Source organism: Jaculus jaculus, chromosome 12 (genome assembly GCF_020740685.1).
Source record: "Jaculus jaculus isolate mJacJac1 chromosome 12, mJacJac1.mat.Y.cur, whole genome shotgun sequence".
Taxonomy (NCBI): domain Eukaryota; kingdom Metazoa; phylum Chordata; class Mammalia; order Rodentia; family Dipodidae; genus Jaculus; species Jaculus jaculus.
This window is the reverse complement of record NC_059113.1, coordinates 19,179,262-19,207,130: the sequence shown is the minus strand read 5'-3', so window position 1 is coordinate 19,207,130 and position 27,869 is coordinate 19,179,262. Positions and strand designations below refer to the sequence as shown.

At 45.1% G+C, this 27,869-nt stretch overlaps 1 protein-coding gene across 1 annotated transcript in view; it reads left to right on the top strand.

The window, feature by feature from the left end:
* Window positions 1-27,508, top strand: part of Ints9 (integrator complex subunit 9) — a 102,209-nt gene extending 74,701 nt beyond the window's left edge. Inside the window, exons 10-17 of the mRNA XM_045131125.1 lie at window positions 1,870-2,050; window positions 7,904-7,964; window positions 13,991-14,162; window positions 17,775-17,899; window positions 20,836-21,003; window positions 24,350-24,448; window positions 25,283-25,420; window positions 26,888-27,508. Of these exons, the coding sequence (XP_044987060.1) occupies window positions 1,870-2,050; window positions 7,904-7,964; window positions 13,991-14,162; window positions 17,775-17,899; window positions 20,836-21,003; window positions 24,350-24,448; window positions 25,283-25,420; window positions 26,888-27,064 (1,121 nt within the window). The 3' untranslated portion in view covers window positions 27,065-27,508. The remainder of the gene's footprint in view (window positions 1-1,869; window positions 2,051-7,903; window positions 7,965-13,990; window positions 14,163-17,774; window positions 17,900-20,835; window positions 21,004-24,349; window positions 24,449-25,282; window positions 25,421-26,887) is intronic.
* The last annotated feature ends 361 nt before the right edge of the window (window positions 27,509-27,869 follow it).

Sequence of the window (27,869 nt, the reverse complement as noted above, 5' to 3'; positions counted from 1 at the left end):
AGGCCTGAGGCAGTGGGCAGATTTCTCAGTCCTGGAGACGAGGATGTCTCCGACCCGGGTGCCAGCTGGTCCTTCCCAGCGAAGGTCTTCATCGCACCCTTCCGCCGTGTTCTCATGTGGGGACAAGAGGAAGCTCTGGTCTCTCTGTCTCTTCTTACAGCAGCACTGTTCCCATCATGGGCTCTCCACCCCATGACCTCATCTGAATTTAATTATCTCCCCCCCAAAGTCCTTCCTTCTGAATACCATCGCACTGGGGGTCAGGCCACCACTTATAAACTTGGCAGTGTTGGAGGGGGAGGATACAAAATATTCTGCCTATAATAACTACCAAAGAGGAATTGAGGGACTCAGACCTTTCACCTCTTGGTAACTTTAAATGATATTACCTCTGGCTACAGGAAGAAGTGGCCATCTATTTACTCAGAAGCCACTGTCCTTTGAAATTTCATGTGTCCCTGCTACTAATCTTGGTCTGTTTTTCTTCTTTACTGACATGAGCCAAAAATAACTTCTTCTTGCTGTGGGAAAGTGTTGAGCTAGTCTCTTAGAGCTATAGCTTTATATATTTGTTTATAATCTAGAATCATAGACCCAGGGGGCTCTGGATTTAAAAAAAAAATCCTACATCTAATGTGCTGTTCTTTCAGAGTGGAGTTCCCTAACCACCTTCCTCAGCATCAGTCAGGTCACTTAGTAAAAATGCACACTGGGGCCACCACAGGTTCACCAAGTTGGCATCTCAGGGAGAGGAGAAAAGTTGCATGTTCAACAGGTTCCCCTGGCAATTTTTTTAAATATATTTTGTTTGTTTATTTGAGAGAGAGAGAGAGAAAATGGGCACACCGGGGCCTCCAGCCACTGCAAACGAATTCTAGGTGCGTGTGCCCCCTTGTGCATCTGGCTTACGTGGATCCTGGAGAGTCGAACCGGGATCCTTTGGCTTTGCAGGCAAACATCTTAACCACTAGGCCAACTCTCCAGCCCCTTGGCAACTTTTATGCAAAGTAAAGCTTAGAACTCGCTATTCTCATTTATTCTTCTCATAACTGCAGAGGAAGTTGAGGCCCAACCAGGTTGTGTGGCTTCCTGTGCTCCTGACCTGTGTAAAGGCAGGACTAGATCCATGCTCCTGGGCCATCATCACAGACTCTGATTTTTTTTTTCCCTTTGTGACATGTTTCAGTAGTGACAGGTCACTAGTTCTGCAGCCGTCGCCTCAGAGTGGGAGTGGACTAGGAGGACTTGAGGCAGCCAGTCCTCAGATTCTGTGTGCAAAAGCCACTTCCTCCAGTTGTTTAAAGAAGACCTGAGTGTGCAGTGTGAATACTCACAGTGTGATCACAAGTCGCAGTTCCCTTCTGGATACCTAATTTCATCGATTTAAAATAAGATGTACCTTGAAATCATGAAAGAAAATTCAACTGAAGGAATGCGAACTTAACCTGTTTCCTTCCAGGTCATTCAGCCATGGTCAGAGAGTGCACAGAGACAAGCCCTTCCAGCTTGAGCAGGATGTAGAAAGAGAAGGAGCTTGGAGGTTCTGTCCCAAAGCTCAGGTGCCATTGGGTTACTAAAGCCCTAAACCTTGTTGCTCACTGTGCTCCCAGGGACTTGAAGGCAGTCAGCCTCCAGCCTCTAAATTCCCCCACTTTGGGTGTTCCTCTAATAAATTAGATTATCATACATGTGAGTGAGGAGGCTAGGGCAGGAGGATCAAGAGAGTTCACAACCAGGTAGTAAGACCCAGCATCAGAACAAAAGAAACACGCCAGATGTAGAGGAACCAAAGAAACGTAATTGTTATTTTAAAAGTTGATTTCACTTTTTTAAAACTGTCCTTTTGGTACTGTTTTCCAACTTTTCCAGCTCTCACAGTTCGGAATGGAGGAAACGTGTTGGTCCCCTGCTACCCTTCCGGAGTGATCTATGACCTCCTGGAGTGCTTGTATCAGTACGTCGACTCGGCCGGCCTCTCCAGCACCCCTTTCTACTTCATCTCCCCGGTGGCAAACAGTTCACTGGAGTTTTCCCAGATTTTTGCTGAGTGGTATGTCAGTGTTCTCTACGAGTTCAATTTGACTGTATTCCAGCAGGAGGAGTGGAAATAACCCTGTTCTCTCATAGTGCTTGAAACTTTCATTTTATTGTGTGTCTGTGGTCAATAGATTGTGTTGTGGAAAATCAGACCTGTTACCTTGCTAGGATAGTAGACTATGGGGAAGAATAGTTACCAATCAAGGAAGGACGAAAGAGGCCTGTACTTACAGCATCTCAGTACTTACACCTCCTCACATGCTGCCTTCTGCCTGCTGCAATGGTAAAGGTAAAAAACATGTCCAAGCCCAAGTTCATGTTGTCAAATCATGTTTTTCTACAGCAGGAAGCTGATCAGCTCCTAGGGTGAGCACATAATCCAACAGTATGAGGTTATCGAACCTTTTTAAATTTTATTTAGATGTATGTTTGCATCTAATTCCTTTGGCCAACAAGAAGAGATAGAAGTAGGTTAATTTTTTTTTTTTTTTTTTTTTTTTTTACGAGGTAGGGTTTTGCTCTAGTCCAGGCTGACCTGGAATTCATTATGTAGTCTCACGCTGGCCTCAAACTCTCGGCGATCCTCCTACCTCTGCCTCCCAAGTGCTGGGATTAAAGGCGTGCACTGCCACGCCTGGCGAAGTAGGTTAATTTTTATAACCAACTTGTTAATTTCTAAAAGTTCAGGAGCTATGAGAAACACGATAGTTTGTCTTACTGGTATGGTTACCAAATGGACAGCGCACTTACTAACATTCTTATTCACAAAGGAATTGTTGTACCATTATGTCACAATCTATCCCAATAGTCCACCACCCCCCTCCCCACAACTCTAAGTACATTTTGTCTCCCCATTTATTTTTGGTCTTTCTCTCTGTGTGTGGACCCAGAGGCTCCTCCTTCCACGCACATGCTAACCCTCTGTCTCGTTGTCCACTGTCACTGATTCCGTCCCTGTGTGCACAGGGTCTTCTTCCAAAATGGGAAGGTAATTTACTGAATACAGAATATCTGTGTCACTTGCATAATCGAGACCCTGAGTAAAAATATTACAAAGCATACTCCAGGGCAGCCATGTGGCCCATGGACAGGCTGCTTCCTGGATCTGTGGCCTCAAGTCCAGGTTCATCCAGCACTGCTTAGATGAAAAGACTATAGATAGGATCTTTCTGAAATGACTCACTGGTTAGAGTGCAGGACTACTACAATGATAGGACTACAGATCTTTCTAGAATGCCTCACTGGATAGAATTCAAGACTGCTAAGATGGGGACTATAAGATCTTTGTGTTTTATAGATATTGGTTAGTTCCTAATAGATACATAATATATCATATATATATATTAGGAACAGTGGGAGCTGGGTCTGGTGGTGCACGCCTTTAATCCCAGCACTTGGGAGGCAGAGGTAGGAGGATCGCCATGAGTTCAAGGCCACCCTGAGACTCCATAATGAATTCCAGGTCAGCCTGGGCTACAGTGAAATCCTACCATGGAAAAAAAAGTAAATAAAAGAAAGCAGTGGGAATCCTGACCCACAATTCAGCTATGCCGAGCCAGCGTCACTGCTAGGATTCTGGTATATTTCTTCCTCCTACATTCAGTAGTTAATTTTTTTTTTGAGATATCTTGCAATGTGTAACTATTTGCTTTTAAATCCTTTTTTAAAGAACTGGAGTAGGGTGGGGCTGCGCTCCAGATAGGAAGCCTGCCTAGCATGGGCTAAGCCCTGGGTTCCATCTTCAACCTTGAAAAAATGAATTAGAACGAATTAAATTAAACTGCTATCATAAAGTCTTTAAGGTGCACACATGTTATCCCCACTCTCACTGAGGCAAAGTATCCTAAGTTCAAGGACAGCCTATCTGCTATACAGCAAGACCCTGTCTGGGAATTTAAAAAAAGGGAAAACTTGGAGAACACATGACTGCAGTATTATCTCATTTTTACATCACTTATATATGGTTTAGTTTATTATTTTGTTATTGGATGTAAGGGCTTTTCTTGGAACTTTTTTTGGCTGTTAGTAATAAATCTTCAATTAATATCATTCTGTGTATCTATGATGAAATCGTTTGCCTTAGGTAAATTACCAAGTGGAGTTACTGGAACGAAGGCTATAAATATTTTAATGTTCATTATCTGAACTTAAATTGCTTGCCAGAAACATTTTTATGTAAATTATTCCATTTTCTGTCCATTGACTTCTCAGAGGCTTTGTGCTTCTCTTACCATTTGACCCTCTTATGTATAGATTCAAAGATATTAACTTAAAATTCTATAGACATTTGTCTGAGTTGGACACCTTTTGATTTTTGTCTTTATTATTTTTTTCTGTTTTAGTAATAATAAATTTTGTAGTTTGGAATGATTTTAGATTTATAGAAGAGTTTAACTAAAATACAGATATCCCACATACCTGTCTCTCAGTGTCACCTATGCTAAAACCTCTCATATTACTTAAAACAAAGAAGTAAATATTATAGCTAGATATAGTGGTGTAGGAATATAATCTCAGCATTTAGGAGATAGAGGAAGGATTCGGAGTTCAAGGATAGCCTACCTAGGATCTGTTTAAAAAACAATAAATAAAACATGGCTGGAAAGATGGATCAGTGGTTAAAGCCTCTTACTGGCAAAGCTTACTGGCCTGAATTGATTCCCCCAGTACCCATGCTAAACCCAGGTGCACAGTGATGCATGCATGTGGAGTTCATTTGCAGTGGCAAGAGGCCCTAACAAGCCCATTCATTCTCTCTCTTTCCTCATAAATATTAAAAAAAAAAAAAAAAAACTTGGGAGAATAAGGTAGGAGGATTGGTGTAAATTCAAGATACCATGAATTCCAGATCAGACTGAGCTACAGTGAGACCCTGCTTAAAAAAAAAAAAAAAAAAAGACAAAACAAACCAAAAAAATCCCCAAAATCTCCAGAATATTAGCATATTAATAGCTCCAGTCTTTATTTTCAAATGTACCAGTTTTTCTTTTTTTTTTTAAATTAATTATTTATTTATTTGAGAGCAACAGACACAGAGAGAAAGACAGATAGAGGGAGAGAGAGAGAATGGGCGCGCCAGGGCTTCCAGCCTCTGCAAACGAACTCCAGACGCGTGCGCCCCCTTGTGCATCTGGCTAACGTGGGACCTGGGGAACCGAGCCTCGAACCAGGGTCCTTAGGCTTCACAGGCAAGCGCTTAACCGCTAAGCCATCTCTCCAGCCCCAAATGTACCAGTTTTTCAACTGCTACACTTTTTGTGTTAAAATACACAACCCAGAGCATCACATTGCATTTAGACCATTATTTTTTTAATGTATTTTTCTCTGTGTGTGTGTGTGTGTGTGTGTGTGTGTGTGTGTGTGTGTGTGTGTGTATGGGTGACTACAAAGACAACCTTGAGAAAACATTTATATTTAATTTACTCTATATCAAACATATTTATTTGTAAAACAAAATCCCTTAAAAACAGACATGTGTACCTTTAATCCCAGCACTCGGGAGGCAGAGGTAGGAGGATTGGCATGAGTTTGAGGCCAGCCTGAGACTACATAGTGTTCCAGGTCAGCCTGGGCTAGAGTGAGAACCTACCTCAAAAAAAAAAAAAAAAAAAAAGCACATGCGTAAAAGCCGGGTGTGGTGGCGGCGCACACCTTTAATCCCAGCACTCAGGAGGTAGAGGTAGATCACCATGATCTCGAGGCCACCAAGCCTATATAGTGAATTCCAGGTCTACCTGAGCTAGAGTGAGACCCTACCTTGAAAAACAAAAGCAAACAAACAACAACCAAAAAAAAAAAAAAAACACACACACATTTTAACTGATCAGTTGTAAACTTCTGTAGCATTTTCCTTTCCCAGGCACCTCTGTACCTATTCTCACCAAATGTGAGATTTCGTGATCACTTCTATATGTCCATCTCTTAGTATCTCAAAGTCACAATCCTCCTGCCTCCACATCCTGAGTGCTGGGCTTATAGGCATGTTGCTCCCTTGCCAAGATCACAGACATCTATGTATTTTGTTGTTGCTATTGTTTATTTATTTATTTGAAAACGACAGACAGGCAGAGAGAGAAAGAGGCAGAGAGAGACAATGGGTGCAACAGGACCTCCGGCCACTGCAGACAAACTCCAGACGCATGTGTCCCTTGTGCATCTGGCTTACGTGGGTCCTGGGGAATCAAGTCTCAAACCAGGGTCCTTAGGCTTCACAGGCAAGTGCTTAATTGCTAGGCCATCTCTCCAGCCTGACATTAAGCCATACGTGACCAGCACCCATCACACTAACAGTGTCTGCAGGCTGAGAGTCCTGCTCCTTTCCAGCCGGAGCTAACAGTGCGGCTATTAATGGGATAGGGCACGTGCAAAATCAGAAAGCCATGTCCCAGAAAAGATAGATGATTTTCTCCTCAAAACTGATCACTGTTGAATGCAATATGTAATCTTGGATTGGGTCCTGGAACAGAAAAAGGACATGAGTGGGAAATCTGGACCGTCTGGTAGACTATAATAAATGGTGGGACGGAAGCATAGCTTAATGGCACAGTTCTTGTGTAACACACACACCAAACAGAAACGGAAGGAGGGAAGGAAAAAGAAGAGAAAAGAAAAAGAGGAGGAAGGGAGGCCTCCAAAATGTAAGTGCCTAATGTGCTTAGCCAGTGTGCACCAGAAATCCTGGTACTCTGGATGCTAAGGGAGGAGGAATGGGAGTTTTAGGCCAGCCTGGGCTACATAGTGAGCCCTTTACTCAGGTCAGGTAGGTAGGCAGGCAGAAAGATAAGAAGGATAGAGAGAAAAAAAACTAATGCTTATTTTTCAATTTGATTAATGTCCTACACTTATGTAAAGTGTTAACACTGGAGACGTGAAAACGCTAAAGTCTTTCCAGCTTTTTCTTAAATCTAAAATTATTCCAAAACAAGAATCTTAGTTTTAATTAGTTGTATGTGGGGGCGGTGGAGGTGACAGGATCTTGTGTCACTGCAGACAGAACGCCAGGCGCTTGTCCCCCTTTTTGCATCTGACTTCAGCAGGCTTTGGAAGCAGGCACCTTTACCGCTAAGCCATTTCCCTAGCCCCCAGGAACTTAGTTTTGTTTTTTTTTTAAGAAAAAAAAGTATGTTTTAAAAATGAATAAATAATTAACTCCCACTTTGGAAATAACATTCTACTAAATTGATTCAAAAGTTAGTTCTAGGGGAAGTTGATGTTCCAGATTCAAATGTATAAACACTTACTGAACTTTTTAGCCTCATTTTTAATCAGTTGATGTTCATGATGAGATACATACTTTTTGTATCTTGTTGCTGGAAATATGTTTTGCATTTCAGCACGTTGAGTTAAAATTGTTAATTATTCAATATTAAAAAAAAAAGTGTGGGGCTGGAGAAATGGATTAGCAGTTAAGCGCTTGCCTGTGAAGCCTAAGGACCTCTGTTCAAAGCTTGATTCCCCAGGACACACATAAACCAGATGCACAAGAGGGCGCTGCATCTGGAGTTCCTTTGCAGTGGCTGGAGGTCCTGGTGCACCCATTCTCTTATCTATCTGCCTCTCACTCTCAAATAAATGAATAAAAATAAACAACAAAAAATTCTTTAACAAAGTATGAATTTTCAAGTTTAAATATATATGTATGTACATATATGTATGTGTGTATGTGTGTGTGTGTGTGTGTGTGTGTGTGTGTGTATCACAAGAGATGTATGTCCCGAATGCCCTGTAGCCTTTGGCTTTTAACTGCTGTGAAAAATGCATTCAGAGAATTGTAAGTGAACTTAATATTTGCACTACTACCACTAGGTGGCAGCACATGCCCAATGCGCATTTCCTAACCTGGGGATCCCTTTTTCCTCTTTCAAAGGCTTTGTCACAACAAACAGAGTAAAGTGTACCTCCCGGAGCCACCGTTTCCTCATGCAGAGGTAAGAAAACAATTACTGCGCTGGGGTGTGAAGGAAATGTAAAGATGGTGTAGATTTGGGATAACTGGTCACTGCTTCTAAAATATCCCTGTGTGGAGCCGGGTCTCTTGGCACACAACGGTAGTCCCAGCCCTTGGGAGAATGACGTACAGAGGATCATGAGTTCAAGTTCAGCCTGGGCTCCAGCAAACACTATCTCAACTTCCCCTGCCACGGTCTCCCCACCCCACCCCCCCCAAAAAAAAGATACTAATGAAGTACTAGAGCTTATGATTACCAGGTTTTTTTTTCTTCTTTATTTTTATTGACAACTTCCATGATTGGAAACAATATCCCATGTCAATTCCCTCTCCCTACCCCCCCCCCCGCTTTCCCCTTGAAAACTCCACTCTCGATGGAGAACTCCCTCCCCATCTCAATCAGTCTCTCTCTTATTTTGATATCATGATCTTTTCCTATTATGATGGTCTTGTGTAGTTAGTGTCGGGCACTGTGAGGTCATGGATATCCAGGCCATTTTATGTCTGGAGGAGCACGTTGTAAGGAGTCCTACCCTTCCTACAATTACCACTGTTTATATAGTTCCCAGCCCACTCCTGATCTGGACTCTGAGGACTTGTCCTAAAATCTGCTGCTAAAGTGTAGGTAACATATTTGTCTATTGTCAGATATTCTTTCCAATCATGTCAATCACATATATAAAGGTTGTAGTTACTTTTTATTTTTTAATTATTTTTTAAGTTTATTAGAGAGAGAGGGGGAGGCATTCCAGAGCCTATGGCACTGATTACCTAACTGTGTTTCCTTTTTTTTTTTTTTTCCTTTTAACCAAATGCTCTATCTTGGACATTTTCCTATGGGTTCCATTTTACTTATCATTATTGCTGCCTACAGGTTAATACTGTATCACATATATATGCTATAATGCATTTGATGATTCTCCTGTTGGACAATAGAATTAATACCTATTTTGCTATATATTGTATTAAAAGAATGCTCAGTTGGTATGACCCTTCAGAAACTGCTTGGTGTGATCAAAATAGCAGTACAATGTACTCCATGCCTTGGTGATCTTTCCCCGTGAGCATGTGCATAGTTGTACTACCAAAATCCATGCTCATGGTCTCCGTGTCACCCTATGGAAGAGTACCGATGTCATGGTTACTGTTTTTCCTTTGGCACAAAAATATCTGGCAAAAGCAGGTTAAGAAAGTAAAAGCTGCCGGGCGTGGTGACACAAGCCTTTAATCTCAGCACTTGGGAGGCAGAGGTAGGAGGATCTCTGTGAGTTCCAGGCCAGCCTGGGATTACAGAGTGAGTTCTAGGTCAGCCTGGCCTACAATGAGACCTTACCTCAGAAAAACAAACAAGAAAGGAAGAAAAGTAAAAGTTGATTTCAGCTCGTAGTTTGAGGTTGTAGTCCGTCATGGCGGGGAAGGCGGGGAGGCAGGAACAGGAGGTGTGGTCACACTGCACCCCCAGTCAGGAAGCAGTGAGGACAATCTGGTGCTCAGCCGGCTTCCTCACTTTTATATAATAGTGGCACCCACATTTAGAGTGTGTCTTCCCACCTCAACCTAATCTAGAAAAAACATCACACACATGCCCAGAAACTTCTTTCCATGGCGACTCTGAATCCTGTCAAGTTGACAGTTGAGATCAGCCAACACAGCTACTCTAGACTCAGTTCTCATCAGGACTGGACTGGGTCTGCGGCCTGAATACTGTACCCGAGTGAGAACGAGTCAGCTCCCACTCCATGCCACAGATAGATTTCACAAACACCAGTACAAAGAGCCAGGCGTAGAATTGTGTGGTGTGATTTTACTTAACATAAAACTAAAACAAGCCGGGCGTAGTGGCGCACGCCTTTAATCCCAGCACTCAGGAGGCAGAGGTAAGAGGATCGCCATGAGTTCGAGTCCACCCTGAGACTCCATAGTGAATTCCAGGTCAGCCTGGGCTAGAGCGAGACCCTACCTCGAAAAAAGAAAAAAAAAACAACTAAAACTTTTTGAAAAACATAATAAATTGAAAGAGATTAATCTGTGTCATCAGAAGGTAGACAGTGGTTGTCCCACAGGGGCGGGACAGTGATGACGGGAAGCAGACAGCATTTTCCAGGTGCCTGGACTTCGTGCATTCTTGATGGCCATGTGACTTTGTGCAAGCATTCAGTTTCCTCAAAAAATAAAAGAAGTAATAATAATCAGGACTGACTGGGAGTTGAAGATACTGAAAGAAAGCTAGAGTGAATCTTGTGGCATTGGATTAAGTTGGTGGTATATATATTCAGTATAGATAGAAACCCATGTCTTTTGGGTTTGTTTGTCATTTTTTCTCCCTTTTTATTTCAAGGTAGGGTGTTATTCTAGCTCAGGCTAGCCTGGAATTCACTATGTAGTGTCAGGGGGCCTCGAACTCACAACAGTCCTACTACCTCTGCCTCCGGAGTGCTGGGACTAAAGGTGTGCGCCACCACGCCTGGCTTTTACACATGTCTGTTTTTAAGGGATTTTGTTTTACAACTAAATATGTTTGATATAGAGTAAATTAAATATAACTGTTTTCCCAGTCTCAAGCATGAACCAAGATTCCGAGAGGAAGGCCTTGAGGAAGTTGCTTTTCAGTCCTCATATCCTAATAGTATAGCAACCTTGGTTTGTATACCCTTCATAATTCCCATGTTAGAATTCAGACTGCAAATATACTCTTGGAAAATTAAGTATAGTAAACCTACTTTGTTGTGAACTGTCACTGAAACTATCTTCCTCTCCCCTGATAACAGTTAGCCTTTCTTTAGGACTTATTTTCTGACAGGGTTGCCATTATTTTTTTTAAATATTTTTTTAAATTTTTTATTTATTTATTTGAGAGCGACAGACACAGAGAGAAAGACAGATAGAGGGAGAGAGAGAGAGAATGGGCGCGCCAGGGCTTCCAGCCTCTGCAAACGAACTCCAGACGCGTGCGCCCCCTTGTGCATCTGGCTAACGTGGGACCTGGGGAACCGAGCCTCGAACCGGGGTCCTTAGGCTTCACAGGCAAGCGCTTAACCGCTAAGCCATCTCTCCAGCCAGGGTTGCCACTTTTTAAAAATATTTTTATTTATTTGAGAGAGAAGAGAGATAGTATAGATGCACCAGGGCCTCCCACCACCGCAAAAGAACTCTAGATGCATGTGCCACCTAGTACACCAGGTTTCATGTGGGTACTGGGGAGCTAAAGCCAGGTCGTCACATTTGCACACAGGTTATTGTAACCACTGAACATCTCATCTCTCCAGCCCAGGGTTCCCATATTTTTACCCACAAAGACATCATTGGTGATCTTATGTGCTTTTCTAAAAAAATTTTTTTTTTGAAAGTACTTTTTTTTTAAATTTATTTATTTGAGAGCGACAGACACAGAGAAAGACAGATAGAGGGAGAGAGAGAATGGGCGCGCCAGGGCTTCCAGCCTCTGCAGACGAACTCCAGACGCATGCGCCCCCTTGTGCATCTGGCTAACGTGGGACCTGGGGAACCGAGCCTCAACCTGGGGTCCTTAGGCTTCACAGGCAAGCGCTTAATCGCTAAGCCATCTCTCCAGCCCTTTTAAAAAAATTTTATGTATCTATGTGAGAGCAACAGACAGAGAGAGAAAGAGGTAGAGAGAGAGAAAGAAAGAGTGGGCGCACCAGGGCTTCCAGCCACTGCAAATGAACTCCAGATGCATGCGCCACCTTGTGCATCTGGCTAACGTGGAATCTGGGGAATCGAGCCTCGAACTGGGGTCCTTAAGCTTCACAGGCAAGCACTTAACCGCTAAGCCATCTCTCTAGCCCTTATGTGTTTTTTTCTTAAGGCAAGCCCAACAGACTGGCCCTTTTTTTTTTAATGACACAGAGAGAGAAAGAATTGGCATGCCAGGGCGTCCAGCCTCTGTAATTGAACTCTAGACTCATGCATCACCTTGTGCGTCTGGCTTACGTGGGATCTGGGGAGTTGAACATGGGCGCTTGGGTTTCACAGGCAAGTGACTTAATCACTAAACCATCTCTCCAGCCCACCTATGCTTTTTAAATCTAGAAATATGAATAGCTCATAGTTGGCCATTCTGAAATGTATTTGTCATCATTGGGTTAGTAGAAAGTTAAGCCCATGAAGGGTTCTGCCTATAATACTGATAACAAATTATTAAGTAGAACTCCTGCCCTACAGCTTAATATCCCAAGGTTAGGTGTCACAAGTTGGCTGGAAAAGTAGATTCAATTGGCAAATACAATGGCTTTATCATAGTTTTCATACAATAATCACTGCGACTTCATGGGTGAATTCATCTTAGCTTCTATATCATGACCTTCTGTACTGGGACCACTGGGACTCCAGGTGTGAGTTCATCTTAGCCTCTGTAAAGTGACCACTGGGACTCCAGGTTCTGCCTGTATCACTGTAGGTAATACCTTAAAAGCCACAAGTATACAACAGATGGCCACTGTTAGAATCTGACTTGTCAGGTTCCAAAAAACTTTAAACAGCTGCCCATCATTAAACTGGGCCACTAATGATTTTTGCCAGAGGAATTATAAAAGGGATGTCAGTTTGGGTTGTTCTTTATCTTAATTATTTTAGTTTTATCTTTGTGGGTGCTACAGTAACTCAGCATGGCCCTAAGCTCTCGGGGTGAAGGTGGTGGGCCGTGCTGCAAACAGATGTGTTTATTGTGGCCAGAACCCGGTGACTCACACTATTCATGTGTGTCGGAAAGGTGTCTGTACTTCAAACATTTGAACTGACATTGAGGACTTCAAGTCATTCCCACATTCCCAGAATGCCAGAAAGCTTCAAGGAAGAGTCACTTGAAATAAGGTCACAACCAGCTGATGAAGTTCAGGAACGTCCGTGTTACCCAAGGATGACACTTGCCCACCTGTTCTAAAAGTCACGCAGTGGTGACCTGTGGATGATGTTGCTCATGTGTGCAAACCTCCTCAACTGGCAGTCGTTCGGCTCTCCTATGCTGGGGGTGTGAAAGCCGGCTGCACTACGGGGAGGCCACTCTGCTAGAGCGTGACAGGCACTGCAATCCTGTGGCGAGATGACAGCTGGCAGGTGACGGCAGCAATGAGCAGCAGCTCCCAGTCAGCCCTGGGGTCTCAGAACAGCTGACAGTCCCCATTGTGGTGCTAAGTTGGGATGCTTGCTAGGTTGGGTATGCTAGATGCTTCTCCACACACAAAGTTTTCTTTTAAAAAAATAACTTTATTTATTTGGTGGGGGCAGATAGAGAAGGGGCGTGCCAGGGCCTCCAGGCATTGCAAACCAACTCTGGACGCATGTGCCCCTTTGTGCACCTGGCTTACGTGGTCTTGGGGTCCTTTGGCTTGGCAGGCAAGCGCCTTAACCACTAAGGCATCTCTCCAGCCCCAAAGTTTTCTCTTTAAAAAATGTATTTTTGCTGGACGTGGTGGCACATGCCTTTAATCCCAGCACTTGAGAGGCAGAGGTAGGAGGATTGCTGGGAGGTTGAGGCCAGCCTGGAACTATAGAGTGAGTTCCAGGTCAGCCTGGGCTAGAGTAAGACCCTCCCTCAAACTCTCACCCAAAATTTTATTTACTTATTTATTTATTTAAGAGAGAGAATGGGTACACCATGGCCTCTTAATGCAGCAGAGGAATTCCAGATGCATGTGCCACTATGGGTATCTGGTTCTGGGTGGGTGCTAAGGAACTGAACCCAGGCTGGAAGGTTGTGCAAGCAAGCGCCTCTACCTACTGAGCCATCTCCCCAGCCCACTGAGCATCTTTACATATGCTTATTTAATAAGACCTTTGTAAACCTTGTTTGCTGAGTTGTCTCTTAGTTCCCGTGCTTCTTTTGTAATCAGGTTGTGGATTTTCTTGTTTTAAGAGTTCGTACACAGTTCCCTGTCAGATACATATTCTGCAAATATTTCTTTCTTGCTTTTACACCATTTCTGTGCCTCCGCCTGGTCCTGCCATGCACCGGGCGGCTGACGGCTCTGGGTGTGCACTGTGTTCCAGCTCATCCAGACGAACAAGCTGAAGCACTTCCCCAGCGTCCACGGCGACTTCAGCAACGACTTCCGGCAGCCGTGCGTGGTGTTCACCGGCCACCCTTCCCTCCGCTTCGGGGACGTGGTCCACTTCATGGAGCTCTGGGGGAAATCCAGTCTCAACACGGTCATATTTACAGGTAACTATTAACATTCCACCAAGCCATTAGTGGATACGCTGACCAGGTATGAACATCATTCATAGGTGCCAACCAATTTTTAAAACCCCATAAGCACCAAGCATGGCAGCACACACTGGGAATGCCAGCACTCAGGAGGCTGAGGCAGGAGGATTGAGCAGCCGGGGCTGCATAGGAAAGACCTTATCTCCACAAGTAAAAATCCAAGTACAGGAGAAGGAGTAAGAGTAAAGCCATAGGTGCTTTTGGAGGACTTGAGTGTCCAACACAACTTCATGTCTGTTCAATTTTTGTTTCCCGATACAGAAATCTGCTGAGCTGCTTTATGATAGGATTTTGTAAAGTTTTGAGAACCACCAAAATCCTAGCAACGTTTTTAAAAAATATTTTGTTTATTCACTTGAGAGGAAGAGAGAATAGGCATTCCAGGGCCTCCTACCACTGCAAACAAACTCCAGATGCTTGCACCATCTTGTACATCTGGCTTTACACAGTTACTGGGGAATTGAACCTGGGTCCTTAGGCTTTGCAGGCAAGAGCCATCTCTCGAGCCCTGGTTTATCATTTGGAAAGTGTTTGTTAAGCTGGATCTTTTAACCATTGGCTGCTTCCTATGGCTTGCAGGCATTGTAGAGACAAGCCTCTCGGGGAAGGACGGAGCTTGTAGTGAGGTGAGGTCAAGTAGTGGAGTCACTTAGGTAATCGTCACATTGCTCTATCAACGTAAGATCCGCAAGCAGCCTCGGCATTTGGAAATCTTACAAACTGTGAAGTACAAACCTCTGATCTGAAATCTGGCTCCAGTTGCTGTCGCCCCAGCGAAGCCCCATCCCTAGTCTCACTGGCTTTGCTGCAAATGGGATCATTGGTACCCTCACCTGGGTTGTGCGAGGACTTGGGGGAGCACTCCTTGTCTTCAGAAGAGGACCTGGCCCACCCAGCTGCTGACATGGCATCCTTGACCTCCTCCCTTAACAGGGTCCCTGTGCCTGTTAAGACGTGGGTTTTGGAATAGTCTAGTTAGAACAAAACCACCGGGCTCCGTGACACTCTGGCTATGCCCAGCCTCAGCAGCCCGACCTAGGGACCACCAGGACCATGGCTACAGTAAACAGGTGGGCTTCTTGCCTCATTACAGGGAGAAGCACTGGGGTATTCGTGTGGTAGAGACCCTCTCGTGGGGTCTGCGCCGGGCTTGGGTATAAGTTCATGAACATTGGAATCACTGCACTGGGTGATGATACAACCCAATCTAAGAATTCTTCAGTGAACCTCAGTATAATCTTGTCTAGAAAGCAAGAATAGAAGCGGGTTAGGGAATGTTTGCTTGTGTTGGGCTTGGGAGGTGGTGGGGTTTTGTGTTGGGGTTTAGTGTCGGGGGACAGCGTCATAGCATCTGTATTCTTCCTGGCCAGTGAATGGTCATGTCTGATGCCAGCACTCTAAAGTCTGTGTGTCCGGTAGAAGGACACTGTGGCCTGGCTATGTAAGGTCAGTTCTGAATGCCACAGCTGAGCAGAGCATGTCAAGAGAGCCTCTGAGAACTGCTTTGCTCTTCCTGAGACTGACTATAAGCTGCCAGTTTGTGATTTCCAGAACTTGCTTGTTGCCAGGGTTTTACTACTGACGAGGTCATCCAGAGAACACTGTGTGGATGGGACGAAGGTTGCTGTCTTTTGGTCCCCTGATGAGTGGTTACAGGGTTTGCACAGGCACAAGAGGGAGTCTTAGCTCCATATTAGCTCACTCTCCCACCCAGCAGCTAAGAAGGCATCTAATGCTGTGGGTTCACTCATGACAACTGTGGGTATGCTGACATTCAAGCTGGTTTTCTGTGTCCACAGTAGTATGTCACTTCTGACATCTGCTTGTGCAAGGACAAGCTCTGACCACCTTTTCCACTGTAGTATGACTGCTATGCATTATTTCTGCCTGGGGGGGGGGGGGGTGGTGGCCTTGTTACCATAAATGTTAGTGTGAGAGGGCCTGCCTGAGCTCTGGCTGCCCTAACAAGGTAGACTTGGTCACCCGTGCCCAACATGCCAATTAGAGAGTCAAGTAATCATGCAGAGGAATATTTATTCAAGGAGCCACATTGGAAACAGGAATAAGTAAAGGAGTCTCTTGATCAGAAGTCCATATTCAAGGCACTGACATGAGATTTAGGTTTAAATAGACATTGAAAGGTATGCGTAATTAAGCAGCCCTGGTGAGAGTGTGGTTCCACACTTCCCTCACCTATGATTTATGGGCTCCCATCAGCGGTGCAAGAAGATCCAATAAGTTGTCAAACTGTATGAGATCTCTTCCTAGGAGGCCAGAGCCAGGCTTCAGCCTTTCCCTTCCTTCATCAATGGATTCCTGGGCAAGTTTCGATGCCTTGGAATCCGCTGATTCCATGTATGGATAGCCTAAGGGAGAGCTCGCACGTCTCTTTAGATAGAACCTCTCCTCTCCTGCCTGGGTGGTTACAGCCTGTGGCCTCCTTAAGGCTAACATGGTCCTCTGGAAGTGGCAGTTCAGGAAGTTCTGTCCCTTGTCCCGAAGACACTGGGTACCGGTGACGTGAGCCAGAGGTTCATGTGTAGTGGTTACCTCATTGGCACAATCCATGCTGCGGATCGCTGTGTCATTTGTCCCATCAGCAGTGAGCTGGTTGTCTTGGCTCTGGGTGGGCAGCTGCTCTGACGTGAATGACCCCTGCCGAGCAGGCCACTGCTGGCCTCTCAAGTGTAAAACTGAACAGTATTGCAGAGGCTGCCCATCCTAGTTGTGGGGTCGGTGCTTCCTGGTGGGTGTGTGACTATCTAAGCAGAAGCATTCATTGACATGGGCTTGGGGTTTGTTCACTGCCTCTGAGGTATGTATTGAAGATTACACTCTGAATAAATTACTGTGATGCTTGCCAGATTACAAATTTTAAAACAATTGTTTATTTTTATTTTATTTATTTATTTGAGAGTGACAGACAGAGAGAATGGGCATGTCAGGGCCTCCAGCCCCTGCAAATGAACTCTAGATGTATGCATCACCTTGTGCATCTGGCTAATGTAGGTCCTAGGGAATCGAGCCTTGAACCAGGGTCCTTAGACTTCACAGGAAGCACTTAACCACTAAGCCATCTCTCCAGCCCCCAGATTGCAAATTTTTTACAACCATTTCTTCCACTTTTTTCGGGTAGTGGGTAGGGTCTCACTGTGTAGTAGAGGCCACTCTTGAATTCACAGTGTATCCCCGGCTGGCCTTGAACTAGCAGTCCAGCCTCCGTCTCCACAGTGCGGGGATTACAGGTGTGCCCCACCACACCTGGTTCATTAGTTTAATTTATTAGTTGACATTCTGCAGCAAAGAACTTTCTCTTGTTTGTTCCCTCTCTGCTTATGTTGAAAACTTGACGCCTGCACCCTTGCCTCCAATGCCAGATCCACCACACAGCGGTCACCCGCCTCTTCCTTTCCTTCTGGGTCTCCTTTTCCTCCCACAGCCCACACTCCTTACTTGATCCCTTGCTACCACACTCACCATCTGTTTGACCCTGACCACTTCAGCTGCCACCTCACTTGGCAGTGCCTGTCACCTGTGTGTTAAGACTCCCTCTGTGCACTCTCCTAGAACCCGACTTCTCCTACCTGGAGGCTCTGGCTCCCTACCAGCCGTTGGCCATGAAGTGCATCTACTGCCCCATCGACACGAGGCTGAATTTCATCCAGGTGTCTAAGCTGCTGAAAGAAGTTCAGGTGAGGAGGCAAGCGTGTGTGTGCGTGTGTCACCTTGGTGTGGTGTGCACATCTGTGGTGTGAAGGGAAGGATGCCTGCCTGCCTACGAGCCCATCTTCAGTTCAGATGTGCGTAGACTGCTGTGCTGGGTCCTGCCTTGCCCTTGCAACTTACAGTAACCATCTCCCTGCTGCACAGTTTTCCCTCTGGAGAAAGTGAGAGCAAAGCGAAAGCAGAAACATTTACTTTTGAGGACCAGCATGTACACCGCAGAGCAAACTGTTAGCTGGGCATGGTGGCGCACGCCTTTGATCACAGCACTTGGGAGGCATAATTAGCCACCCTGAAACTACATAGTGAATTCCAGGTCAGCCTAGACCTCTGTGAGACTCTACCTCAAAAAAAAAAAAAAAGAAAAAAAATGTCAAAAAATCAGGGTAGACTTTAGTCTGACGTTAGTCAAGAAAGATAAGGAAGGTCACTTTATATTGATTAAGGGCACACTCCAACAGGAGGACATTACAATCCTAAACATATATGCACCTAACATGGGGGCTCCCAAATTCGTCAAACAAACACTATTAGAACTAAGGTCACAGATAACACCAAACACAGTGGTGGTGGGTGACTTTAACACCCCACTCTCATCAATTGACAGGTCATCCAGGGAAAGAATAAACAGAGAGGCATCTGGACTAAATGAGGTCATAGAAGGAATGGACCTAACAGATATATACAGGACATTTCATCCAAAGGCTGCAGAATATACATTCTTTTCAGCAGCACATGGAACATTCTCTAAAATAGACCACATATTAGGACACAAAGCAAATCTTAACAAATTCAGGAAAATTGAAAGAATTCCTTGCATTCTATCTGACCACAATGGAATTAAACTACAAATCAGTAGCAAGAAAGGCTATAGAGCATACACAAAATCATGGAAACTAAACAATACACTACTAAATGATGAGTGGGTCAATGAAGACATCAAAAAGGAAATCAAAAAATTTATAGAGTCAAATGATAATGAGAACACAACATACCAAAATCTCTGGGACACAATGAAGGCAGTTCTAAGAGGTAAATTTATAGCCTTAAGTGCCTATATTAAGAAATTAGAAAGGTCGCAAGTAAACGACCTAATGCTTCGCCTTAAAGCCTTGGAAAAAGAAGAACAAGGCAAACCAAAAATTAGTAGACGGGAAGAAATAATAAAGATTAGGGCAGAAATTAATGAAATAGAAACAAAAAGAACAATCCAAAGAACTAATGAAACAAAGAGTTGGTTCTTTGAAAGGATAAACAAGATTGATAAACCCTTAGCAAATCTGACCAAAAGAAAGAGAGAAGAGACACAAATTAATAAAATCAGAGATGAACAAGGTAACATCACAACAGATTCCAGAGAAATTCAAAAAACCATAGGGACATACTATAAAAGCATATACTCCACAAAGTATGAAAATCTGAAAGAAATGGATGATTTCCTTGATCTATATGATCTACCTAAATTAAATCAAAATGAGATTAATCACTTAAATAGACCTATAACAAACATGGAGATCCGAACAGTTATCAATAATCTCCCAACTAAAAAAAGCCCAGGCCCGGATGGATTCACTGCTGAATTTTACCAGACTTTTAAGGAAGAGCTAACACCATTGCTTCTTAAGCTTTTCCAGGAAATAGAAAAAGAAGGAATTCTACCAAACTCCTTCTATGAGGCCAGCATCACCCTGATACCAAAACCAGGAAAAGATAGAACAAAAAAAGAAAATTACAGACCAATCTCCCTCATGAACATAGATTCAAAAATTCTCAACAAAATATTGGCAAACAGAATACAAGAGTATATCAAAAAGATCATTCACCCTGATCAAGTAGGCTTTATCCCAGAGATGCAGGGATGGTTCAACATACGCAAATCTATAAATGTAACACATTACATAAACGGGTTGAAGGACAAAAATCACATGATCATCTCATTAGATGCAGAGAAAGCATTTGACAAAATCCAACATCCCTTCATGATAAAAGTCCTACAGAGACTGGGAATAGAAGGAACATATCTCAATATAATAAAGGCTATTTATGACAAGCCTACAGCCAACATATTACTAAATGGGGAAAAACTGGAACTTTTCCACTAAAATCAGGAACAAGACAAGGGTGTCCACTGTCCCCACTTCTATTTAATATAGTTTTGGAAGTCTTAGCCATAGCAATAAGGCAAGAGACACACATAAAAGGGATACAAATTGGAAAGGAAGAAATCAAGTTATCATTATTTGCAGATGACATGATTCTATACATAAAGGACCGTAAAGACTCTACTAGCAAGCTGTTAGAGCTGATCAAAACCTACAGCAATGTAGCAGGATACAAAATAAATACACAGAAATCAGTAGCCTTCATATATGCTAACAACAAACACACAGAGGATGAAATCAGAGAATCACTCCCATTCACAATTGCATCAAAAAAAAATAAAATACCTTGGAATAAACCTAACCAAGGAAGTAAAGAATGTCTACAATGAGAACTTTAAAACACTCAAGCGAGAAATTGCAGAAGACACTAGAAAGTGGAGAAACATCCCTTGTTCCTGGATTGGAAGAATCAATATCGTGAAAATGGCAATCTTACCTAAAGCAATCTACACATTTAATGCAATCCCTATCAAAATTCCAAAGGCTTTCTTCATGGAAATAGAAAAAACAATCCAAAAATTCATTTGGAATCACAAAAAACCTCGAATATCTAAAATAATACTGAGCAACAAAAAAGAGGCTGGTGGTATCACCATACCTGATTTTAACCTATACTACAGAGCCATAGTAACAAAAACAGCATGGTACTGAACATCCAGATGCTAGGAGCTCAGGCAGGAAGAATCCGGAGGGGTCTGCTTTCCTGCCTTTTCCCACAGCTTCCCTGTCCCTCTGCTCCTCAGCCCCTGCACGTGGTCTGTCCTGAGCAGTACACGCAGCCGCCCCCGACCCAGTCCCACAGGATGGACCTGATGATCGACTGCCAGCCTCCAGCCATGTCCTACCGGCGGGCTGAGGTCCTCGCCCTGCCCTTCAAGCGGCGCTATGAGAAGATCGAAATCATGCCGGAGGTGAGCTGCTTAAACTCACGTTTCCACTTGCGTCTCCTGAGGAAAATGGGCCAGCAGTGGCCTTGAGTTAGTGGCTAGTCTGAAGGAAGGAACGAGCACAGACCCATCAGAAAGTAACTGGGAGGAGAGGGTGGATTTTCAGGGCGTTGTGGCTTCCAGGACTGCTTCTTCCATTAATGCCCAGCAGCACTGAGCAGCCAGCCAAGGCCTTGGACAGTGGGGTGTGGCAGATTTCCCAGGCCCTCATCCATGAGTAAGGGACAAGTTTATGCATTCAGAGACAGGGAGGCCATAAGAATAACAAGAAGGAGGAACTGTAAACTTACTCTCTGCACCCACCTTAGCACGATTCAAAGGGCTTTGTCTATTTGAGGATCTTCCAGCTCTCTGAGATGTTCACTGTGCAGCAAGCACATGTAAAAGGCCTGCTGTGCACAGAGCCATCAAGCGCCCTTGTGCCCAGGTGACTCGTTTAGGGAAGAGAGCAAGGGCAAACGACCCCTCCTGAAGTGGTGGTGTCAAGCAGGGAGAGGCTCCTGATGCCTCTTTGTGCTCACACGCACAATAAGAAGGTACTGTGCAGCCCATGTGTCTAAAACTCGCCCTGGGTTTTGAGATTTAGACACAATATATCCAGACCTGGGATCTGGGCTCTCGAGGGCTGCTCTTCCCATGGCTCTGACCAGCATCAGCCCCCAGCTTCTCATTGATTATTTTCCAGAGTTAACTACACGTTCTGTTTCCTCGATTAGAAATGACAGGTAAAGAAGATGGAAACCAACAACACGAGTTTTTGAAAGCAGGCAATCATTTTTTAACTATGGCTTGTAAAAGCACATAACCATCCCATTTTGTAACCATTTTTCTGTCACTGTGGTTCACTGGGAGGGTTTTCCCTGTACTGTGCTGTGAGTGGCCAGTGTGTTGGCAGCTAAAGATGTTAAGGACAGGGTACCCCGGTGTGCCAGCAGAGCCCATCTCAATCCTCTGCAAAGCCAAAAGCACACCTGCCTACACCACACACAGCAAGCCTTCATCTCCTGGGGAGGGATTTCACTGCCAAAAGAGATTCTGAGGTGTCCGGCAGGAGGTCTGATGATCAAGATGAATTCGTCAGCTTGGAGATTCCGGCTCAACCAGATTGTAATTATAAAGCAGTGATACTGATTTCCTTACAAGGTTTATTAATTGATTTTGAAGATTTGGGGGGGGGTGGGAGATGGCTCAGTCAGTAAAGTGCTTGCTGTCTGAGGATGAGAACCAGAGTTTGGCTCACTAGCACCCTCATAAAAGCCAGTACTGGGGAGGTGAAGGTAGAGGGATCCCTAGGGTGTCCTGGTAGCTAATCTATCCAAATTGATGAGCCACAGATGCAGGAAGAGACCCTGTCTCCATAAGGAGTGGGATTGAGGGAGACATTCCACGTGTACCCCGGGGCTCCCCATGCACTCACACAAATAGGAACACACTACTCAGATTTTTTTAAAATAAGCAATAAACTGCTACAGAGATACATACACAACTTCTCAAGCTCACTGCACTGAAGGTCATGTGGATGTTTGGAATCTTAATTCTCTCAAAGGAAAAAATATAAATTTTTAGTTATGGCTTGTGAACTCAGCATCACAAACTCTTTCTCTGGCTAAGGACCTCCTAATTAACTGGCTGAGCAGTTCCTCTTATCCTCGCTCAGTCATGAGGGAGGTGGCATGGGGGGCTCGTCCCGCCCTCTCTGGGTGACCAGTTAGGCCTGCAAGTGCAGCCAGGCTCATCTGAGCAGCTGTCCTTCAGTGGTCTCCTCTGGACTTGGAACTAATGGGGCTTTGGTTCCCGGCTGTCCACTCCACTAGCTTAATGTTGTCTGCATTGTTTTAGCAATTTGGCATTGACAGTGCTTACTTGCACATGTGCATGTATGGGCATGCTGGGATCTCTTGCTACTGCAAACAGAATGCCAGACACTTGCTCCACTTTCTGTGTCTGGCTTTACATGGGCACTGGGGAATTGAACCCAGACTGGCAGGCTGTGCCTACAAGTGTCTTTAACATCTCCCCATCCCAAATAATGATGTTTTGTTTTTCAAGGTTGGGTCTCACTATAGCCCAGGCTGACCTGGAATTCACTCTGTAGTCTCAAGGTGGCCTCAAACTCACCGAAATCCTCCTACGCCTGCCTCCTGAGTGCTGGGATTAAAGGCATGTGCCACCACACCCGGCTAATGATTTTTTAAATAGAAGAAACAAAAGCAACCTCCCTGCTTCAAAAAGGACCAAGTTTGAACACCAGAATGAAGTTAACTATCCCTTCTAACTTGCTGCCTGTGATCTCAAACCCAGGTCTCTTCCTGTTACATTTACATTTCGCTCATTTTAAAGTAACAGACACTGGCTTCATATGTTTGAATTATTTTGTCTCATTTTGACATGGCTAGGTTTAGATTTCAACACTCTACCACGTATGTCAAACATGCAGTCACATACATCCCAGGATAGCTTCATGAATGCAGCCCAACACATTTGTAGATGACAGTGTCAAAAGGTTGGATACCCTTTTCATCCTCAAACTTTTTTGTCTCATGTCTTTAAAAATCAGGGTCAGGCCAGGCATGGTGGTGCACATCTTTAATCCTAGTACTTGGGAGGCAGATTGCTGTGAGTTCAAGGCCACCCTGAGACTACATAATGAATTCCAGGTTAGCCTGGGCCAGAGTGAAACCCTACCTTGAAAAAAAAAAAAAATCAGGGTCAGATGCTGGAGAGATGGCTCAGCGGTTATAAATGCTTGCTTGCAAAGTCTAATGGCCCAGGTTCATAGGGAGAGAGCCAGCCAGCCAGCCAGCCCGCCCACAGTACGAACTGTGTCCACTGTATGAGGTCAAGGAGTTAGAAGTCACTCCATCCAGCATACTGACGGTCAGTGCTCGGGTTCTGTGAAGGCCCCCGAAGGTGCTGAAGACTGGACTCTGTCAGTTCTCTCAGCCACCTTCGTTTCCTTCTTCTTGTTCCCGCCGTTTGTCACTGTATTGAAGAGAGATTTGTGTGGGTACACACATAATAAATTTTAGAGATCTGTGCGGGTACACACATGATACAGTTTGGACATTTGTGTGGGCACACACAATACATTTTAAACATTTACTCATTTTAGATCATGGTGGTGGTAAGTAAAAAGTCAAGGCGTGAGTCATCCTGGTACCCCATTAGAGGCTCCACCTCCTGGATGGTTGGTGGCCTTCCAGCAGACCAGGAGGGGGCAGGTGCTGAGGGCACTGAGCTGCCACAAGTCACCGCCCATCCTGAGGCTCTTCCTTCCCTAGAGCTCACCAGAAACTGCCTTTACTTTCAGCTCGCCGACTCCCTGGTGCCCATGGAGATCAAGCCTGGAATCTCCCTGGCAACTGTCTCAGCGGTGCTGCACACTAAAGATAACAAGCATGTGCTTCAGGTAGTGAGGGTGGTGGGGACCCGGGAAAGACCGCTCCCCTCGGCGAGGCTCTGGCAGCCTGGCCAGCTGCCCACAGACCACTTCTTGGGCAGCAGAAGTTGGACCCTGGGCTGGCAAATGTGTATTTGAAACAAAGAGGCCTCTTCATTGAGTTTGTCCTCTGGCCATATGCCTGAGATGAGAGGGAGGAGAGTACGCAAGGCCTCCTCAGTAGCATCTGGTCCTGGCACCTGCTCAGGAAGTAGCAGGCTCAGTCCAGTTTGCATGGGCAGAAACTCCCCAGGCCTGTGTGGGTCGAGGCGCAGCTGAGCACTGCAGGGTGAGGCGAGGTGGGTGCTGGAGGAGACGTGGAAATTCACGCACAGCACACAAAGCTGCAAAGCCCTGAGGCCTGGCACGCTAGTGGGCAGCACTTGTCTCTAGAATTCCTTCCGGAGTGTTACCTTCGCGCCTTCAGAGAGCTGCCATTTGTCAATATGCGCCCTCCTAGTAACGCTCAGAATGCCCTCGGCCCCCTCGGCCCGGAGTGACGCTGAGCAGGCTCCTGGGCTGTCCTTGCCAGCGGTCTGAGCGAGGACTTCACTCACCGAGTACTGAGGTGAATTGATGAAAATGGAAATGTGAGAGCGGGTCTTGAGGAAAGGCAGATCTCAACTTTGCATTACTCATGTGGATCCCACAGCTGGTGGTGAGCCTGAAGTCAAGTCCCGCTGGCTTGTCACACCACGGGTAATTCCAGGCCACTTGGGACCCTATGGTGTCATTATCAGAAAAGGAGCTCAAAGGAAAGGACAGAGTCTCTGGTGAAAGCCCTGTGCTTGCTTTCTGCCTTAGCCCCCTCCCAGGCCCGCGCAGCCCACCGGTGGTAAGAAGAGGAAGCGGGTGAGCGAGGACATTCCTGACTGCAGAGGCCCGAAGCCTCTGTTGAGCGGCTCCATCCCCGTGGAGCAGTTTGTGCAGACCCTGGAGAAGGTGAGCTGCGGTCGGTGGGGGTCACGCTATGGCTCCAGGAACCGGGGCTGCTGCTTTTCACTGACTCCCCGCTGTCCTGCAGTGTCTGCTCTGTGCAGGGTTATAGCAGGCCCCAGGGCCGGGGGAGGTAAGGAAGAACTGAGTCAGGAGAATACCTTCCTGTCCAGTCCTGGAGCAAGACTCCTGCCGGAGCACAGCAGGCGGGGGCGGGAAGGCCGGGCTTTAAAGGGAGCTGCGCTTCTGCACAGGTGGACCGCTGGCGCTCCAGGACGTCTGTCTCAGGTGGAAGGATGACCAGGGGCCTGGGAATTTGGAAAAATGGTCCAGTGACTCCGAGACAGAAAAGTGCTAAGTGAATTGGGGAGATACTGTCCTCCTCTCTCAGTGGCCATCCATCTCCCAGGTCCCTATGGCTGCTTCTCCCAATGGAGAGTTTTCTTAACTACAATGAGCAGAAAATTCATCTCTCTTTAAAGGTGTTTGTAACTTTGATTTTAGTCACAGAACGTCAGTGGTCACTGTCCTTGCGAGGGCAGAAGAGGGATGGGTTCAAGATGGCACTACGTGTGTTTCTTGAGGGAAGAACTATAACTAATGGCAATAATTAATGACAGAAGGGAAGGGACATTTTACCCCTACTGAACTATTAATAACTCCTTCTTGTCCAAACTAAGTCTCTCAGCTGCCAACTTGTTTTAAAAGGGCGAGCTTGGTTCTCTTCCTCCATCTTTGGGTTTTTCTGGGGCAGCTCACCGCAATCCTCCCATATGGCCTACAGATGAAGGATTCCTGGACCCTGTCTGTGGGTCTCAAGCTTAGAAAGAGCTTGCTTTCCCATGGTGACCCGACCTAGTCCGCCTACCCGGCTCCTGTAGGCCCCTGGGCTTGACTGTCCCCCTGCGGGCCTCACCACCTTACTGCCACGCTTGTCCAAAACCACTTGGTATTCCCTGTAACCAGAGGCAGACATCTGCAGTCGTTACCTGTGGGTGTCCTGCATGGGCAAATCTTTCTGCTTCTTTTCAGCCACAGGTATGATTTTAAGAAAAATTCTTTAACTGGTACTAGAAACAGCTAGACAGATGTTGCCAGACCCCCGGGACAGTGGTGCTTTCCTGTGTGGAATGGAGTTTTCCCAGGGGCTCAGAACATCCTGGCATTCCTCCCTGAACACAGGATATGCTCGAGTCACTTACACAAGCCTAAGCAGGCTGAGAAATTCTGCTGTTTTCATGAGATTTGTTTGGGGCCTCTTATAAATGTGAACCTGTGGTTGAATTCTTTGAATCCTGATAGCAGTCTGAAGAACTGTATTATGGAATGTCAAAAAGCCAGTTTTCTAGAATGTTCAGTCAAGTCTCAAAAGTAACAGTTTTAAATCTTGCATTTCAAAAACACCATCCCTCCTTTGTTTTCAGTGGTCTTGCTTTTAACAGTAGCCATCTGCTTTTTTCTCTCTCGGAGCAGCATGGCTTCAGTGACATCAAGGTGGAAGACACAGCCAAGGGCCACATCGTCCTGCTCCAGGAAGCTGAGACACTCATCCAGATTGAGGAAGATTCAACACATATCATCTGTGACAACGATGAGATGCTAAGGGTGCGACTGCGGGACCTTGTTCTCAAATTCCTACAGAAGTTCTGAGAGACTGAAATCCTCCGGCCCAACACCCTGGCTCCCAGCACGGGCCACCTGAGTGAAGAAGGGCATGGAAGGCTGCTGGCCATATCACCGTGGTGTCCTCTGGAAGGAAATAACTGACTATGGTCAGGATCTACTGGTGTAACATCCTCACACTGGTTCAGGCAAGAACTTTTCCTTCAAACTTTGAGTCATTTTCTTTTCAGTTTTATACTCTTGAGCAGCTAATGGGTGACACAGCACATCAGCAGCTCTTTCCAAAAGAATGTCAAAAGATGACTGACCTGCCGTCTTGTGCGGCCCGAGTCCGTTTTCACGGTGTTCAGGCAGGTGAAACTAGTCCTCCTTTTGCTTACCTTCTGAAGACGATACTCAAAATTAGCAAAACGAACCTATCCATCTGTGTGCTGTGGTCCACTTTGTTAATAAAAATTATTTTTATAGAAATCTCTCTCTTTTTTAGTATCTTTAAAAAGAACATGCGAGAACATCAAACAGCATAAACATAGAAAACCCCATAACAAATTTTCCGTAGACTTAGGCCTTAAACCCAACGTTGTTTATAAAAGTTAGATATAGGCTAGATGATCAGGAATTCAAGATCATTCTTAGTTACATATTTGGTTCTGGGTCAGCCTGAGCTATATAAGAAGACCCCGCCTCAAAAAAATTTTTTTTCAAAAATTTTTCTCATAGTTTCATGGATTTTTTTTTTTTTAATTTTTTCCAAGGTATGGTCTTACTCTAGCCCAGGCTGACCTGGAATTCTAGTGTGAGGGTGGCCTCAAGCTCACAGCCACCCTCCTAC